The sequence below is a fragment of the Callithrix jacchus genome, chromosome 4 (genome assembly GCF_049354715.1).
Source record: "Callithrix jacchus isolate 240 chromosome 4, calJac240_pri, whole genome shotgun sequence".
In the NCBI taxonomy this organism is placed as follows: Eukaryota; Metazoa; Chordata; class Mammalia; order Primates; family Cebidae; genus Callithrix; species Callithrix jacchus.
In genome coordinates this window covers 123,964,758-123,981,206 of record NC_133505.1, presented here as the reverse complement: position 1 = coordinate 123,981,206, position 16,449 = coordinate 123,964,758, and the positions used below count along the sequence as shown (strand labels likewise).

General features: G+C 40.9%; 1 protein-coding gene and 1 long non-coding RNA gene across 4 annotated transcripts in view; one reads left to right on the top strand and one right to left on the bottom strand.

Moving 5' to 3' along the window:
- The window catches only part of NUS1 (NUS1 dehydrodolichyl diphosphate synthase subunit), a 45,198-nt gene extending 31,827 nt beyond the window's left edge, over positions 1-13,371 (bottom strand). For all 3 annotated transcript variants that reach the window (XR_008480808.2, XM_078369978.1, XM_035296574.3), the window contains exon 1: positions 12,770-13,371. Coding sequence is in view for 2 of the 3 variants with exons in the window: in XM_078369978.1 (XP_078226104.1) it covers positions 12,770-13,184 (415 nt within the window). In the remaining variant the exon portion in view is untranslated. The remainder of the gene's footprint in view (positions 1-12,769) is intronic.
- LOC144582196 (uncharacterized) lies at positions 12,989-16,000 on the top strand. The gene is made up of 2 exons (XR_013534501.1): positions 12,989-13,755; positions 14,680-16,000. It is a non-coding gene; the product is annotated as an uncharacterized LOC144582196 (long non-coding RNA).
- Positions 16,001-16,449: the final 449 nt, after the last annotated feature.

The window sequence follows — 16,449 nt, the reverse complement described above, 5'->3', positions numbered from 1 at the left end:
GTAAACCTGGAAGAAGTGGATAAATTCCTGGACTCCTGTGTCCTCCTAAGCCTAAACCAGGAGGAAGCTGAAACTATGAATAGACCAATAACAAGGTCTGAAGTCGAGGCAGCAATTAAAAGCCTATCACACAATAAAAGCCCAGGTCCAGACGGGTTCACAGCCGAATTCTACCAGACACACAAAGAGGAGCTGGTACTATTCCTTCCGAAACTCTTCCAAATAATCCAAAAAGAGGGAATACTTCCCAAATCATTTTATGAGACCAACATCATTCTGATACCAAAACCCGGCAGAGACCCAACAAGAAAAGAAAACTTCAAGCCAATATCCATGATGAACATAGATGCAAAAATCTTCAATAAAATATTGGCAAGCCGATTGCAACAGCAAATCAAAAAACGTATCCATCATGATCAAGTAGGATTCATCCCGGGGATGCAAGGCTGGTTCAATATACGCAAGTCTATAAACGTAATTCACTACATAAACAGAACCAAAACCAAAAACCACATGATTATCTCAATTGACGCAGAGAAGGCATTCAACAAAATTCAACAGCCCTTTATGCTAAAAAGCCTCAATAAACTCAGTATCGATGGAACGTATCTGAAAATAATAAAAGCTATTTACGACAAACCAACAGCCAATATCATACTGAATGGGCAAAAACTGGAAGCATTCCCTTTGAAATCCGGCACTAGATAAGGATGCCCTCTTTCAGCACTCCTATTCAATATAGTACTGGAAGTTCTAGCCAGAGCAATTAGGCAAGAAAAAGAAATAAAGGGTATTCAAATAGGAAATGTGGAAGCCAAATTGTCTCTATTTGCAGACGACATGATAGTATACCTAGAAGACCCCATCGCCTCAGCCCAAAAACTCCTGAAACTGATAAGCAACTTCAGCAAAGTCTCAGGATATGAAATCAATGTGCAAAAATCACAAGCATTCCTCTACACCAATAACAGACTTAAAGAAAGCCAAATCAAGAATGAACTGCCATTCACAATTGCTACAAAAATAATAAAATACCTAGGAATACAACTCACAAGGAATGTAAGGGACCTCTTCAAGGAAAACTACAAAACACTGCTCAATGAAATAAGAGAGGACACAAATAGATGGAGAAACATTCCATGTTCATGGTTAGGAAGAATTAATATCATAAAAATGGCTATACTGCCCAAAGTAATTTACAGAATCAATGCTATCCCCATCAAGCTACCATTGACTTTCTTCACAGAACTGGAAAAAACCACCATGAACTTCATATGGAACCAAAAGAGAGCCCGCATAGCCAAGTCAATTCTAAGCAAAAAGAACACAGCGAGGGCATCACACTACTGGATTTCAAACTATACTACAAGGCTACAGTAATCAAAACAGCATGGTACTGTTTAGATTTAGAGATATAGACCAATGGAACAAAACAGAGGCATCGGAGGCAAGACAACATATCTACAACCATACAATCTTTGATAAATCTGACAAAAACAAGCAATGGGGAAAGGATTCCCTGTTTAATAAATGGTGTTGGGAAAACTGGCTAGCCATGTGCAGAAAGCAGAAACTGGACCCCTTCCTGACACCTTACACTAAAATTAACTCCAGATGGATTAAAGACTTAAACATAAGACCTGGCACCATAAAAACCCTAGAAGAAAATCTAGGCAAAACCATCCAGGACATAGGAGTAGGCAAGGACTTTATGAACAAAACACCAAAAGCATTGGCAACAAAAGCCAAAATAGACAAATGGGACCTAATCAAACTCCACAGTTTCTGCATGGCAAAAGAAACAGTCACTAGAGTGAATCAGCAACCAACAGAATGGGAAAAAATTTTTGCTGTTTAACCATCTGAAAAAGGGCCAATATCCAGAATTTACAAAGAACTCAAACAGATTTACAGGAAAAAAAAACAAGCCCATTCAAAAATGGGCAAAGGATATGAACAGACACTTTACAAAAGAAGACATATATGAGGCCAACAATCATATGAAAAAATGCTCATCATTCCTGGTCATTAGAGAGATGCAAATCAAAACCACATTGAGATACCATCTCACGCCAGTTAGAATGGCGATCATTAAAAAATCTGGAGACAACAGATGCTGGAGAGGATGTGGAGAAAAAGGAACACTTTTACACTGTTGGTGGGAGTGTAAATTAGTTCAACCATTGTGGAAGACAGTGTGGCGATTCCTCAAGGCCTTAGAAATAGAAATTCCATTTGACCCAGCAATCCCATTACTGGGTATATATCCAAAGGACTATAAATCGTTCTACTATAAGGACACATGCACACAAATGTTCATTGCAGCATTGTTTACAATAGCAAAGACCTGGAACCAATCCAAATGGCCATCGATGATAGACTGGATTGGGAAAATGTGGCACATATACACCATGGAATATTATGCAGCAATCAGAAATGATGAGTTCGTGTTGTTTGTAGGGACATGGATGAATCTGGAGAACATCATCCTCAGCAAACTGACACAAGAACAGAAAATGAAATACCGCATATTCTCACTCATAGGAGGGTGATGAAAAATGAGAACACATGGACACAGGGAGGGGGGTACTAAACACTGGGGTCTATTGGGGGGAAAAGGAGAGGGCCAGCGCAGGGGGAGCTGGGGAGGGATAGCCTGGGGAAAAATGACAAATGTGGGTGAAGGGGAGAAAGGAAGCAAAACACACTGCCATGTGTGTACCTATGCTACTGTCTTGCACGTTCCGCACATGCACCCCAAAACCTAAAATGCAATAAAAAATTAAAAAAAATAAAAACCACATATTCCACAATGAAAACTTAAAAAAAAAAAGAACAAACTGCTCAGCACAACATTAACATTCTAGCCTATGCCTCCATGCTTGCTGAACAGAAATCATTTATTTTATGAAATAAATGAGGCTTTCCATTTCTCAGTAATACTTTATCCCCACAAATTAGAATTGCCTAAGTTCCTCGAAAACACATGGAGTGACTCCGACCTCCCTCCTTTATGCCACTTTCCCAAACCCATGACTGTTAAATTCTCCCAGTTCTTCACAGGCCAGGTGAAATATCACTTACCTTCGAGAGGCCTTTCCCAATTCCCCAGGCAGATGTGCCCCATTCCTCCTCTGACTTACCTTCACCCTCATCCCCTCCACATACACTCATCTAAACTTGTTAATAAACTTTTTGTTTATATTCTACTTCTTATTATAGCTTAAATCTCTCCACCCACTCCCACTAAATTGTAGACTTACTTGTGAACATGTGCCTTACTCATCTCTTTTCCCATATTTTCCATATAGCAGTTCAATGTTTATTTAATAAACTGAATTACCAGTGTACAAAGTGTCACTTAACAACAACGAAACATAAAGGAACATGTCACTGAATGGAATTTTTCTTAGGTTTCCAGGAACCTCCCACAATAAATGCAGACACTTCCTTATTGCACACAGGCAGAAGTTCCATTAAAAGGAAAGAATATTACAGAGCGACATGGTTACAAAATGTCTCTTATAAAGACTTTCATAAAGTTATTTGAACAGAATCTTTGTCTTGGCTGATTTGGATGCAGAGATGAAATTTAAAGGTGTAGTGTCTGAGAACTGCTAAGCGTGTAGATAAGACACTATGAGCAAGATGATTCCTAGTAACTCATAACTTGACCCCCACCCAGAAATCAGATTATACTTACCACAAGCAATATTATCAGCTTACAATTTTCTTCAGGATTCAATGTGTACACACACACTTCACATGATACACAAGAAATAGAAGATAAAAGGTTGGCTTTGACTAAAACAGGCAATTCCTTTAGTAATATCATAACATATATACAAATTATTTTTCTCATATTATAATTCATCCTGTTTCCCTTCTAGAATCTAAACTAAAGACAAAGTGATAAAGAAACTATTATGAAAATTATTTTTATGTAAAAGGAAGCTGATGCCATCTTCATTCAGATATAACCGATTAAGGGAAAACACTTGAAAATACTGAAATTTTTAAGAAAACAGTATTTTACAGAATTATATAGTATTGAGCCTCAAGAATTATTTTATCCCATCCTTCTATAGAAGAGGAAATAGATTCAGAAAGGTCAAGAAATTGTCTCTGGTCAAGCATCTAAGAATTTAGCCTGAAATCCAGGTATCCCTCTAATTATTCAGTTAAGTTACTATTTCCAATTCTGATAAAGGAACAATCCCACATCCACTGTACAATTAAATTTTGAATTCCCCTCCAAAAAAGTTGAATTTTATAAAATAAAACTTATCTTTTAATAAATGTGTAATATTTTTTTAAAAAACTAGGATTAAAGCTCTTTTATTTTATTTTTTTTAATTAGACGGAGTCTCACTCTCTCGCCCAGGCTGGAGTGCAACGGCCCGATCTCGGCCACCGCAACCTCCACCTCCTGGGTTCAAGCAATTCTCCTGCTTCTAGAGCTCTTTTGTAAAAGGCTTTTAAGGAGGTTTCAAAGGGTGAACAGATACTTGAATTCTTTAGGAGTGACTTGGGAATCTAAAATAAGTTTTTGCAATAATGATTTAAAGAATTTTACTTTATGTTTTGTTGCTTTAAAATTACATTTCATGTACTCTCAATTTCCCAAATGTAAATTACATGAAACATAAAGAAAAAAGATAAATGGGCTGGGCATGGTGGTTCATGCCTGTAATCTCAAACACTTCGGGAGGCTGAGACAAGAGGATCACTTGAGACCAGCCAGGGCAATGTAGCAAGACCCTGTGTGTGTGTGTGTGTGTGTGTGTGTGTGTGACACACATGGTGGTTTGTGCCTGTAGTACCACCTACTCAGGAGACTGAGGCGAGTGGATCCTTTAAGCCCAGGAATTCAAGCCTGCAGTGAACTATGATCACACCACTGTACTCCAGCCTGGGTAACAAAGTAAGATCCTATCTCTTAAAAAAGGAAAGAAGGAAAAGATATATCAAATCGCCATTTATGACAAAACACACCCAAGAAAATCTTCCAGTTTCCAAGGTAACAAACCTGCACACATATCCCCTGAATCTACAATAGAAGGTGAAAAACTAAAAGAAAAACCACAAAATCTTCAACTTCCATGAGGAGAAAATTATTCTAGCAAAGTTATACCTCACAAAGAGTATCATGCTTTATTTCTTAATAAACAGCACGTATGCATTTTGGGGGCCAAATGAAGACGTCATTTTATATTCTAAGAAAGATTTCTTTTAAATTCTAATCTTAAAAAATAAGATGTTGGAAGTTTAGACAATAAGGGCATGTTCCCTAACCGTCCACATAACAAACTACGGGAATGTCCCTAATCTTACCATTGTAACACAATTATTTCTACTTCTCAATATTTTCTAGTCTTTGTCCACATGCACATGTAATCCTAGTGTATGTGATTATGCAATTTTGTATCCTGTTTTTTTCACCTGTATAATATGGGATTGGTATCCTTCCTTGGTGCTAGCGTGATTATTTTAATAATTGTATTAAACAAAAAAAGTTCTTTGCTGCTTTTTCCAGTTCTTAAAATATAAAAATCAACAGTTCCCCAGGTGATTACTATTATAAGAATCACTTTATTGCATATTCTCTCAGTACTCAGGTTTCTCATCACATTTGAGGAAAGAGGAATATCATACCAGACCAGAGATGCCCAGCAGTGGCTGTAACACGAAGGAGACTATGGGCCTTGGTAATGAACTTTTAAACCATTCCAAGTAAAATGAGAAGCTGTTGGAGGGTTTTATTCAGTCTGAATTACACCATGAAAAAAAAGATCACCTTCTGGTAGGTGAAGAATGGATTATACAGGGACCAGGATAGAAATGGAGATCAATTAGGAGGCTATTACAACAATCCAGGTGAAACCCAATTATATGTCCTGTTTTAGACATAGAAGGCATAGGATTTACCTAATAAAAGTAGATGTCAGACAAGGAGTTAGATACAGAAGTTTGGAGTTATGAGAGACATCAGGGCTGTATTTCCAGCTCAAACCTGCATGTCAGCACACACATGACATTTAAAGCCACGAGATTGGGGAGATCACCTGGAGGATAGGGGTCAGCAAACTACTGCTATGGAAAACAGCCACACCCATTCACTTACGGACACTTTTTGGCTGTACTAGCAGAATTGAGTAGTTGCAATAAAATAAATAACAGAAAGACAAGGGCACACACACAGCTCCAAACTCTAGGACACCACAACATTTGGAATTGCAACAGAGGAGAAACCAGACATATGGATTAGAAGAGCATTTGTGGTGTCATGGAAGAGAGAACTGAATATGTTCAATCCACCTATTAGATTACATACTGTATTCAGTCTTACACATTAGCTAATAAAGTCATGATATGCACATTAAAAAAATTAATTAGAAAAGTAATCCATCAGCAAATCTTATCTGTATCCTTAAATACTGATTATTTAAAAATGTATGTGAAATGTATAATCAATTCTATAAAATGAGACTTTTAAAAGCATTTACTATCTCTTTTAAATCTGAAACTGGAATTTTTACTGTGACTATTCATTCCCTTCTACAGAAACAGACTTTTTTTTAGAAATAATATAATAGCAAGTACTTACAAGAACAAACAACAGGGAAAAATGGAGATAAACACTGAAACAATCCTCATTATTAAGCACTTCACTGGTTATGGAATTAAAGTAACCTCTATTTATAAATAAATGCCAATTCTGAAAATTGCCCTACCTCTTTTTCCTTTTAAACTAGACACCTAAGTTACCTCTAACAACCCAATTATAAAACGACGGCAGGTGGATCTTGAGGTCAGGAGTTCAAGACCAGCCTGGCCAACATGGTGAACTCCCATCTCTACTAAAAATACAAAAAAATTAGCTGTCATGGTGGCATATGCCTGTAATCCCAGTTACTCAGCAGGCTGAGGGAGGAGAATAGCTAGAATCCTAGAGTTGCAGTGAGCCAAGATTGCGCCTCTACACTCCAGCCTGGGCAGTAGAGCCAGACTCCATCTTAAAAAAGAAAAAAAAGATTCAACATTCTTTTGACAGGTAGCTGTCAAAAGGTGAAGAGGAAGGACATTTCAGGATGTTAAGATAAATGCGAAATTCTGTACAAGAAATGAACTATACAAAGTTAAAGATTAAGAATATAATGTTCCCTCACGTGAGTTTCCACATGAGGAAAGATAAGCATTCTAGGTTGTACTATTCAGTATGTAAAATGTAATCACATTTAAATTTAGATTTGCAATATTTCTGGCACCTCTGTATTCCAACACAAGGAGAAGAAACTTAAGAAAATCATACTTCCCAATAGCATCTGTGTCACTGTGAAAAATAAGTAAAGTAGGGCAAACTGTTCATTTTCCTCCATTACTTTAAGGCTTCTGGGTTATTAGCATTGGGAAACAGAAAGTACAACTCAGTTCTGTATTCTTATCTACAGGAAATGCAGCCCTTCTTTGAATTCAAAGAACACATATTAACTATTCATTACATGTATAACACCAAAACACACTCAGTAAGAAAAGCAAAAATGAGAAGGATGGATAGCATCTGTGGAGCTTATAATCTAGTAAGAAAGTTTATGCACATATACAGGTAAATACGACTACACAAAGTAGAGAACAGAAGTACCTTTAGAGATGTTTGAAGTTCTGAGGAGATTCGGAGATACAGTAAGATAGGGAATGGAGTGAATAGTCAACAGATGCTAAAATATATAAGGTGATTATTTAGGATGGACTCAGAAAGATCAACAATAGCCTCTTTGTAGGCATACAGCCATTTGTTAGAAAAAGGAGAAGAGGGAGTTCCAGGAGGATGTAACATTAAATAATCTAAATACAGATGTAGCAAAAGATATGCAAAGCATTGAGAAATAAGTTGAAAAGGGGGAATACACTGGGCAGACTTTTAAAATATTACTGTGAGAAACCTGTACCCAAAAACCATTTCAAAAGACACCTAGCTTGGATTTAAATAAACTAAGGAAATAACACTAGAAAGAGCAGCACAAAAAATTTTTTGTTGTTTTACTGTTGAATTCTCACACAGAAGGCAATGCTTTATTCTGGATCATTCCAATTTACAGCAAATAATCCTAAGGCCTACCCCAAATTATCCTCAATCATGAAAAGGAACACGAAAATATAAATAAACTAATGTAAGGCAAGTAGCAGAGTATACTTTGATCTGCATTAGGGTTAAACTTTAGTGTGCAGAAGTATACAGGTAGCGTGATTAAAAACAGATGATCAGGTCCCAGTTACCTCATTCAGTCTGATTACTAAGTGTGTTGAATCTGTATTTTTTATAAGCACACCCGACGACTAATTTACAGATGGTCCACAGACAGGTTTTGAAAAACAGTGACCAACAGCAAGGTTCTCAGCAAGTCACAGTACAGCCAGGAAATAAGAACAAGTTCCATCACTTAAGATAACAATACATATCCAGAGAACTTGGAGCCAAGTGTACTCCCATGTGAGACACAGGCAAACACGATACCCCTAAGGCTGTAACAACAAAATCCATTTACCCCAACCCGTGGTTCTTGTACCATCCCAGTTATGGTCATTTTCTAAATTATAACCATATAGACAGAACAGCCAAATCTCGCTAGAATTCTGAGCTCAAAAAAATTCCTGATCACTGTCCTGAGAAAACAACTCCAATTTTTGATAGATGAAAGAATTACTTGCAGAAACTATTATAATCAAGAAATATTGCAGGTAAATGAAAAATTAAAAGATCAGTTTGCTGGCAGAGTCGAATCAAGGACAATATAATGGATCTTTAAGGATTAAACATTATTATCTAGATTCAACCACCATTAGAATGAATTTAAATATAAATTTGAGCACAAAGGGGTGTAGGGCAGGAGAAAAATGTAAGGTGCTAAATATAAGCTTGTCTTCAAAGTGGCTGCCATCAATCCCCCTTCAATTCTCACTCCACCATTCCACACAAGCCATTTTCTCCTGGTGAGATGAAGTCTATTTCTCCACTTTCTTGATGCGGAGCAGATATGAGACTTCTCTGACCAAGAGAAGACAGCAACATTAACACTGCATAATTTCCTAGGCTAGATCATAAGACATCTTTCAGCTTTGGCCTTTGGCTAAGTCTCTGGAAACATTTGTTCTGGGGGAAGTTAGTTAACTGGTTACACTGAAGCCACTATTAAAAAAAGACCCCTCCGTGAAGCCAGATGACTAACCTGCCCCATCTATTCCAACCATCAAAAACCAAGCACCAGATATAACGAGAAACCTTCAGGTCCCAGACTCTATCTGACTGAAACCTTATGGGTGACCCAAAGGAAAAACTGCCCAACTGAACTAAGTCAATACATAAATTGTTGTTTTAAAACACTATGTTTTGGGTAGATTTCTACAAAGCAACAGATAACCAGAATAGATGTCCAAGCCTTCATCCTGTCTCATTTCCCAACTTTTATTACATAAATTAACCTACTATATTAACTGCTCCCAACACTCTACTCAATACTATTACTGAAGCTAGTCTAATGCGAATGCTGCCATTGGGGAAATCCCCATTCACACATACAGAGAACACTGTTCACGCCAATCTCAATTCTATCTTTTTTGACTAGGTCCATCTCAGGTGTCACTTCCCTTCCTCACCAAAGGAATATGGAGGTAACCCAGGGAATGCTCCATTTTTCACTCCTTAAAGTCTCTGCCATTCACTTAGTATTTCTATGTTACCTTGTGTTAATTTTTTTTTTTTTTTTTTTTTTTGAGACGGAGTTTCGCTCTTGTTACCCAGGCTGGAGTGCAATGGCGCGATCTTGGCTCACCACAACCTCTGCCCCCTGGGTTCAGGCAATTCTCCTGCCTCAGCCTCCTGAGTAGCTGGGATTACAGGCACACGCCACCGTGCCCAGCTAATTTTTTGTAATTTTTAGTAGAGACGGGGTTTCACCATGTTGACCAGGATGGTCTCAATCTGCCGACCTCGTGATCCACCCGCCTCGGCCTCCCAAAGTGCTGGGATTACAGGCTTGAGCCACCACGCCCGGCCACCTTGTGTTAATTTTTAATGGACATCCTTACTTGAGAGTAAATTCCTTAAGAGACATCATTTCTTGTACTTCTTGTATCCCAGTGGCATTTATGTCAATAGGGTTTTTTACACATTACATATCTATCTAGAAATAGGCTTAAATAGAAGTTTATTTAGAAATACTGAATATGGCCAGGCATAGTGGCTCAAGCCTGTAATCCCAGCACTTTGGGAAGCTGAAGAGGGCAGATCACCTGAGGTCAGCGGTTAAGAGACCAGCATGGTCAACATGGTCAAACCCTGTCTGTACTAAAAATACAAAAACTAGCCCATGGCGGCACACACCTGTAGTCCCAGCTACTCAGATAGGCTGAGACAGGAGAATCGTTTGAACCTGGGAAGTGGAGGTTGCAGTGAGCTGAGATTGCACCACTGCACTCCACCCTGGGCAACAGAGCAAAACTCCATCTCAAAAAATAATAGTAATAAAATTAAAAAAAAAAAAGAAACACTGAATAAAGCTTGTCTATACTACCCTTGAGTAATTCTTAGACATCCACATGGCCTATATTTTCAACTCTATATTCAAAGTTATTGAGCCTTTCCTTGGGCTCCCTATTTAAAACTGTGCCCCTTCCTACACGACTGACTTTCAACATTGCTATCTTCCCTTCCCTGCTTTATTGTTCCTTACTGCACTTATATTACCATGTATTTACCTACTTATACTATGTGTCAGACTCCCACTGAAATCTAAGTTCTGTGAGTACACTGCTGCATTCCCATGTCTGGAAGAGTATCTGGTACTTAACAGACCCTAAACGTCACCTGTAAATGAATGCATGAATGAATCAAAACCAAGGATGAACTAATTACAGGTCTCTTAATTCAGGAATGATATCCCCTATTCCTTTAAACAAACAAAAAAACTGCTTTTACAGTTAAGACACAAAAATCCTGTAAGCCCCTTCACAGAAACTGCTCCTTAAGCTGCCTTTCAGTTTTCAGTCAAAACTTGGTTTAGCTTACTTCTTCCTTTTCATTACCAATCATCTTTCTTTCAACAAATATGACAGGATACTTCCGAATCACATCAGCAATTTAAACACAGGAATTGCCGAAACAAGGAAACTAGTATAGTCTGTACTAGCAGGCATGGTCCCCAAGTCAAACAATTTAGCTATAAATTTTCCTTCCCTACTAGAAGATAAAGGTACTTGCTTTACAAGAATCACTTGGCTATACATCAATCCACCACATTGCTTAATGTCTTTGATGTCCACTTTTGCTTCACTTATTTTTTTCGCCAGACAATACTGGCTGCATTGGTTTAGGCATGGATTGTGTCACGTTCTAAAGTCTCATATTTCTACTGGTCTGCTGAGTTCTTTAGCAAGTTCCATAAAATGTCAGTCCCAGAATATAGCAAACTTTGCCCTATAGGGCAAATCATCATTTGGTGATGACAGGCTACTGAGTCATCATTTTCCGTGCAGGCTGCAGGAAAGTTTATAGGGCAATCCGAACTCACCCTGTAAGAGTTACTGTCTGACCTACATCTTCCCTTTCTGACAAAACCCTGGACTTAAATTTACCTATCCGGCAAAGATTTATGCATCTTTAGACCACACACGTAATTTATTGAATAGAAAATAAAACTTTCCTTATCTTTCCTTCATACCAATACTCCTAAATCATTCTTATCACATCTTTATCTTTAAAGAAATTCCAGTGCTTTCAAGATTTGATTGAAACCCAAAACTGACATCCTACCTATTCTTCAAGGTCCTGTTTAAATCCCACCTCCACTGCATGAACTTCTCAAGTGCCTCCATTCACAATTTCTCTCTTCTCTTAGCACAATAGTAATTTTACTCTCAACACTTTGACATGGTTATTAACCATGTGCCTACCTCCTGACAAGCCCGAGAGTCCATGGAATTAAATGCAAGATTCCAAGGAGTATGCGTAGCACAATGCTTTAGGTTTGTAGCTACCCAATAAGTACTGAATTTCTGTACCTACAAAAACTCCCTATGGTGAAATTCATTCTCTCAATCAAAACGTATGAAAGGACAATTATATCAAGTACTGTGTTGGGCACTGATGATCAAGGATCACAAACCATCCCAGGCTTCCAAGATAGAAAAGGACCATTTTTCTTTTCTGCCTATCCAGTCTCTCACATACTTTTCATAAACCCAGTTCAAATACCTGCTAATCCCAACCGCTCCCATTTGGAGTACCTATCACACAGCCCCTGCCTAAGTCCTCTAGAGCCTGACTGCGACTTAAAAACAGCGCCTGGAACCTCTCTTAAAGAAACACTGTGCTGTAACCAAAGGCAAAGACTGTGAAAAAGCACAGACTGGCTAAAATTCCAATATCCCCATTACGATCTTTGTGGCCTTTGGCAAATTAATTAACGTTTTTAAACCTTGGCTCCCTCTTGGGAAACACAGGTATACAAATACCATCTATATTACTGCGGTATAATAACAAATAAGGGATATTTGTAAAATGTTAAAAAGCAACTGAGTCAAATCCAGCGAGTTAGTAGGTGTTCAGTAAAGCTGATCTCCCTTCCTCGAAAGCGCTAGAGCTGTGATTTGCAGAGGGGCCGCGGCAACTCGCCGAACCGTGTGCGGAGCCACCTGGGCACCACCCGCCAGACGAGCGGTTCCAGCGGTCCAAGACGCCTCAACCACCCCCCACCACCGCACCGGGCCTCACCTTGGTGGTCGTAGACGCTAATGTAGGAAATGCCCACGGCCATACACCACACCACGAGGCTTGCGATATCCGAGAAGCTGGGCTCCTGCTCCACCTCGGTGAACACCAGGCCCATGTGCATAGGCAGCTTCTCCAGGGAACGGCCGTCCGCGCGCCAGCGCAGCCGGTGATGGGCAGCGGCCAGGCACGACCCCCCGCGTGGGTGCCTATGGTAACGGCGGTTCCTGCCGATCGCCTGGGACTTGCGGAGCGTGAAGCCGAGTGGCGCTAGGACCGCGGCAGAGACGGCGCGGCAGCAGCGCCGCCAGATCCAGTTCCAGGTGCCGAACCGAACGCGGAGCCAGGAGGTGAGCGTGCGGTGCAGGCAGAACAGCGCGTGCAGCACCCGCCACACCAACTCGTACAGCCCCGTCATACTCTTGTGGCGCTCGGGCACCCTCTCTCCCTCCCGCCCGCTCCCGCGGCGTGACGGCTTTTTATCCGCCCCTGCGGCCGGAGCGGGCCATCTCCCCGCGGCCCCCGCCCCCCACGCCCGAACCCCTTTCCACTGCCAACACCTCACCTCGCCCCCGCCGCCATCTTCCTCCTCCTTTGGCAGCCCCGCCCCCGGTAGTACATGGACAGTTCTGATTGGCCAGCGTGGAACTCTGACGCGTCTTCTGGGTCCGAGGATATGGCCCAGCCCGGCACAGCGAGGGAGGACCCACGCCTGCGAACTAGGCGGGCCGAGACCGCGGGCGCCCCCTGGTCGTGTGGAGGGCGATGAGGGGAAGACGACTTTCTGAGCGGGACGCCAGCAAGGCACACGTGTTCATCCAAGGGATGGGCGCTTCTAGGGACCCGGCATCCTTTGGGTCCAGGGCGTCTTAAACTGTCTGTCCCCTCTCACGGCCCCCACAGAAACAGTTTCATAGGAGTAAAAGTGTCCTAAGTGGACTGGAAATTACAAATGCCGGAAAGAACTTGGGGATGGAAAGCAGCCCTCAGTAAGTGTTGATGCTGGGAATCCACCAGGGCTCCCAAAAGTGTCCTCAAAGGCTGGAATGGTCCTGCTACAGTCCTTTATTCAACCTCCCAGCTAAAGCTGTGAGCAAGGCTCTTCAGCCATGTTCCTGAAACACCCTCTACCCACGTCATTCCCCACTAAGGTATCCTTTCCTGGCTGTCCATTGCTTAGTACATAAAAGAGAGGCTCTACCGCTCCAGTCACTTCACTGTTTTTTTGTTTTGTTTTGTTTTTCATTTATTCGGCAAGACTTTATTAACCAACCCCTGTTAGGTTTAGAGGGGAGAAATATAGACATTGTGACTTCAATCACCGCCACTATTTGATGTAAACTGCCCATCCAAACTTTATCATCCCATTTACACACCCTAACGTTCCTGTCCATCTGGACTTCCAAGTGGTCCTGTAGAATGGTTCTGTACTTCCCTGTGGCAAGTCTGTACTGTCTTTGCCCCTTTTGTTGAAGCTCTTCTCCTGAATTTCTGATTCCCACTTGGGATTCCCCACATTCCAACCCATTTCTCAAGGCTCATCCTACATGCCACATCCTCTATCATCATATATATGTGTGTATGTAATAATAGTTATATTATTTGTATTTATATAAGTATACATGTAAAGATTAGGTAGGCATTACAAAAATGCAGCTGTTTACACATACACATCCACACACGTATACACACATATTTATACATGTGTGTGTAAACAGTTGCATTTTTGTAATGCCTACCTAATACTTGTTCTGTAAAGTCCCCTTTTTCCACTGGAAAGCATTGTTCACATCTTGGCTATATGACTTAATTTTTTTAACATTGTCCCTTTTTCAACTAGTCTCATTTTGTTTTCTAAGACTCATTTAACTTTACTTTAAAAGTTGAATCTCATGTCTATCTCCCTTTGACAGAGCAGCCTGAAGAATTGAGGGCTGGGCACCAGGCACTCCCTTCACACACTTCTGTCTCTCCTGATCTCTGCAGCAACTCCTCTGATGATGGACAAGAAGGAAAGGCGAAAGGGCATGATCAGGAAAATCTACAGTCTTCTTCCTAACTGCCTGTTGCTGCAGATTATGCAGCTACATGGTGCTTGCTAAGGAAGCTCCCTAGACACCAGTGCCCCACTGAGATTTGGCCATGTATTCTGAAGACCCCCACCCCACCGCCCATGCTGACACCTTGCCACATTTCTCTGATGTACTCAAATTTTTTGCCCCAATGTCATTTTGTCAGTTCTGACAGGATTAAAGACATCAATCTTATGTCCCCGTGGCCTGCTCTCAGGTGTGCAGGCACAGGCAGGCTCTATCTTCTGTACTTCTTTTTTTTTGAGACAGAGTTTTGCTCTTGCTGCCTAGGCTGGAGTGCAGTGGTGCAATCTCAGCTAACTGCAGCCTCTGCCTCCCAGGTTCAAGCAATTCTTCTCCCTCAGCCTCCCAAGTAGCTGGAATGGCAGGCGCTTGCCACCACGCCCAGCTAATTTTTTGTATTATTAGTAGAGACGGAGTTTCACCATGTTGTCCAGGCTAGTCTTGAACTTCTGAACTCAGGTGATCCGCCTGCCTCAGCTTCACAAAGTGCTGGGATTACAGGCGTGAGCCACCGCGCTTAGCCTCTGTATTTCTTTGAATTACAAACTTAATCGAAAAGATTCTGACACAGCAACATGCAGATCCTGGCATCTCTCTCCAGTCATTTGTTTGTTTTCCTCCTAGAGTTTCCTCCTAGTAGCAGGTCTTCTAGCTCCCAGGATATTCAGCCTCCTAAAGAGTGATGGGGTGGTGGCACCCACTTTTCTTGTTTCTCAGCTGTCATTAGGCAAGGGATGGAGGTGCCTCATATAGAACAGTTCTCTGGGTGGCCTTGAATCAACACAGTTCTTCCCCTTTTCTCACTTGTAGTTCTCAAGAATAACTATAGAATATGTTGGAATGCTATATATTATAGATAAGGAGGAATTGAGCAGAACATCCCAGGCTCTGTTCCAGTCTCTTCTAAAAATACGATGTCCTTCAACTAGTACTAGCCCAGCACATCCCATTGCCCTATGATAAAAACTCAGAGCAAACGGCTTGCTGGGGTCCCTCCTTGGCGGTGCAAGTGGTGCATGAGCAGATGAGACACCATCCTCCCTAAGCAGTTTTCGTCGGCCTTGGGGGATGGGCTCATTATGACTCATGCGTCTGTTGTCCCTTGGTGACTGTCTGTAAGTAATAAACCCACTTCATGTAACTTTTGTGTGTGAGTGTTCTGCCTCACTGGACACTGGGTATAGGAAAAGTACAGTCTGAAATGCAGTGGGCTGAACCGGTAACCAGTACACAGTGAACCTGCGTTGCATCTGGTGGCTGCTGTCAACTTCGGGCTGCTTCACTGTACCTTGAAGGAGGTGTATTCAGTGCGTTTTGTTCTCAGTAACATGTTCCGTGCATGTGATTCTGGAATAACAGGAAAGCCACACTGGATGTCTTGCTCTGGACATACTTGCAATCTGAAGTTTATGGAGTCCTCTCTCTTCTAAAGATTTTCTTCTTTTGTCACTTCAAAAAAGGAGTAAATGTGAAACATTTAGTAATTTTAGGGGTTCTGACTATGTTTGGATTTCTTAAACACATTTAACCTTCTACCCCAAAAATTTTACCAAGTACAGCAAAATACAGAAATAGTTATCCAGCCTC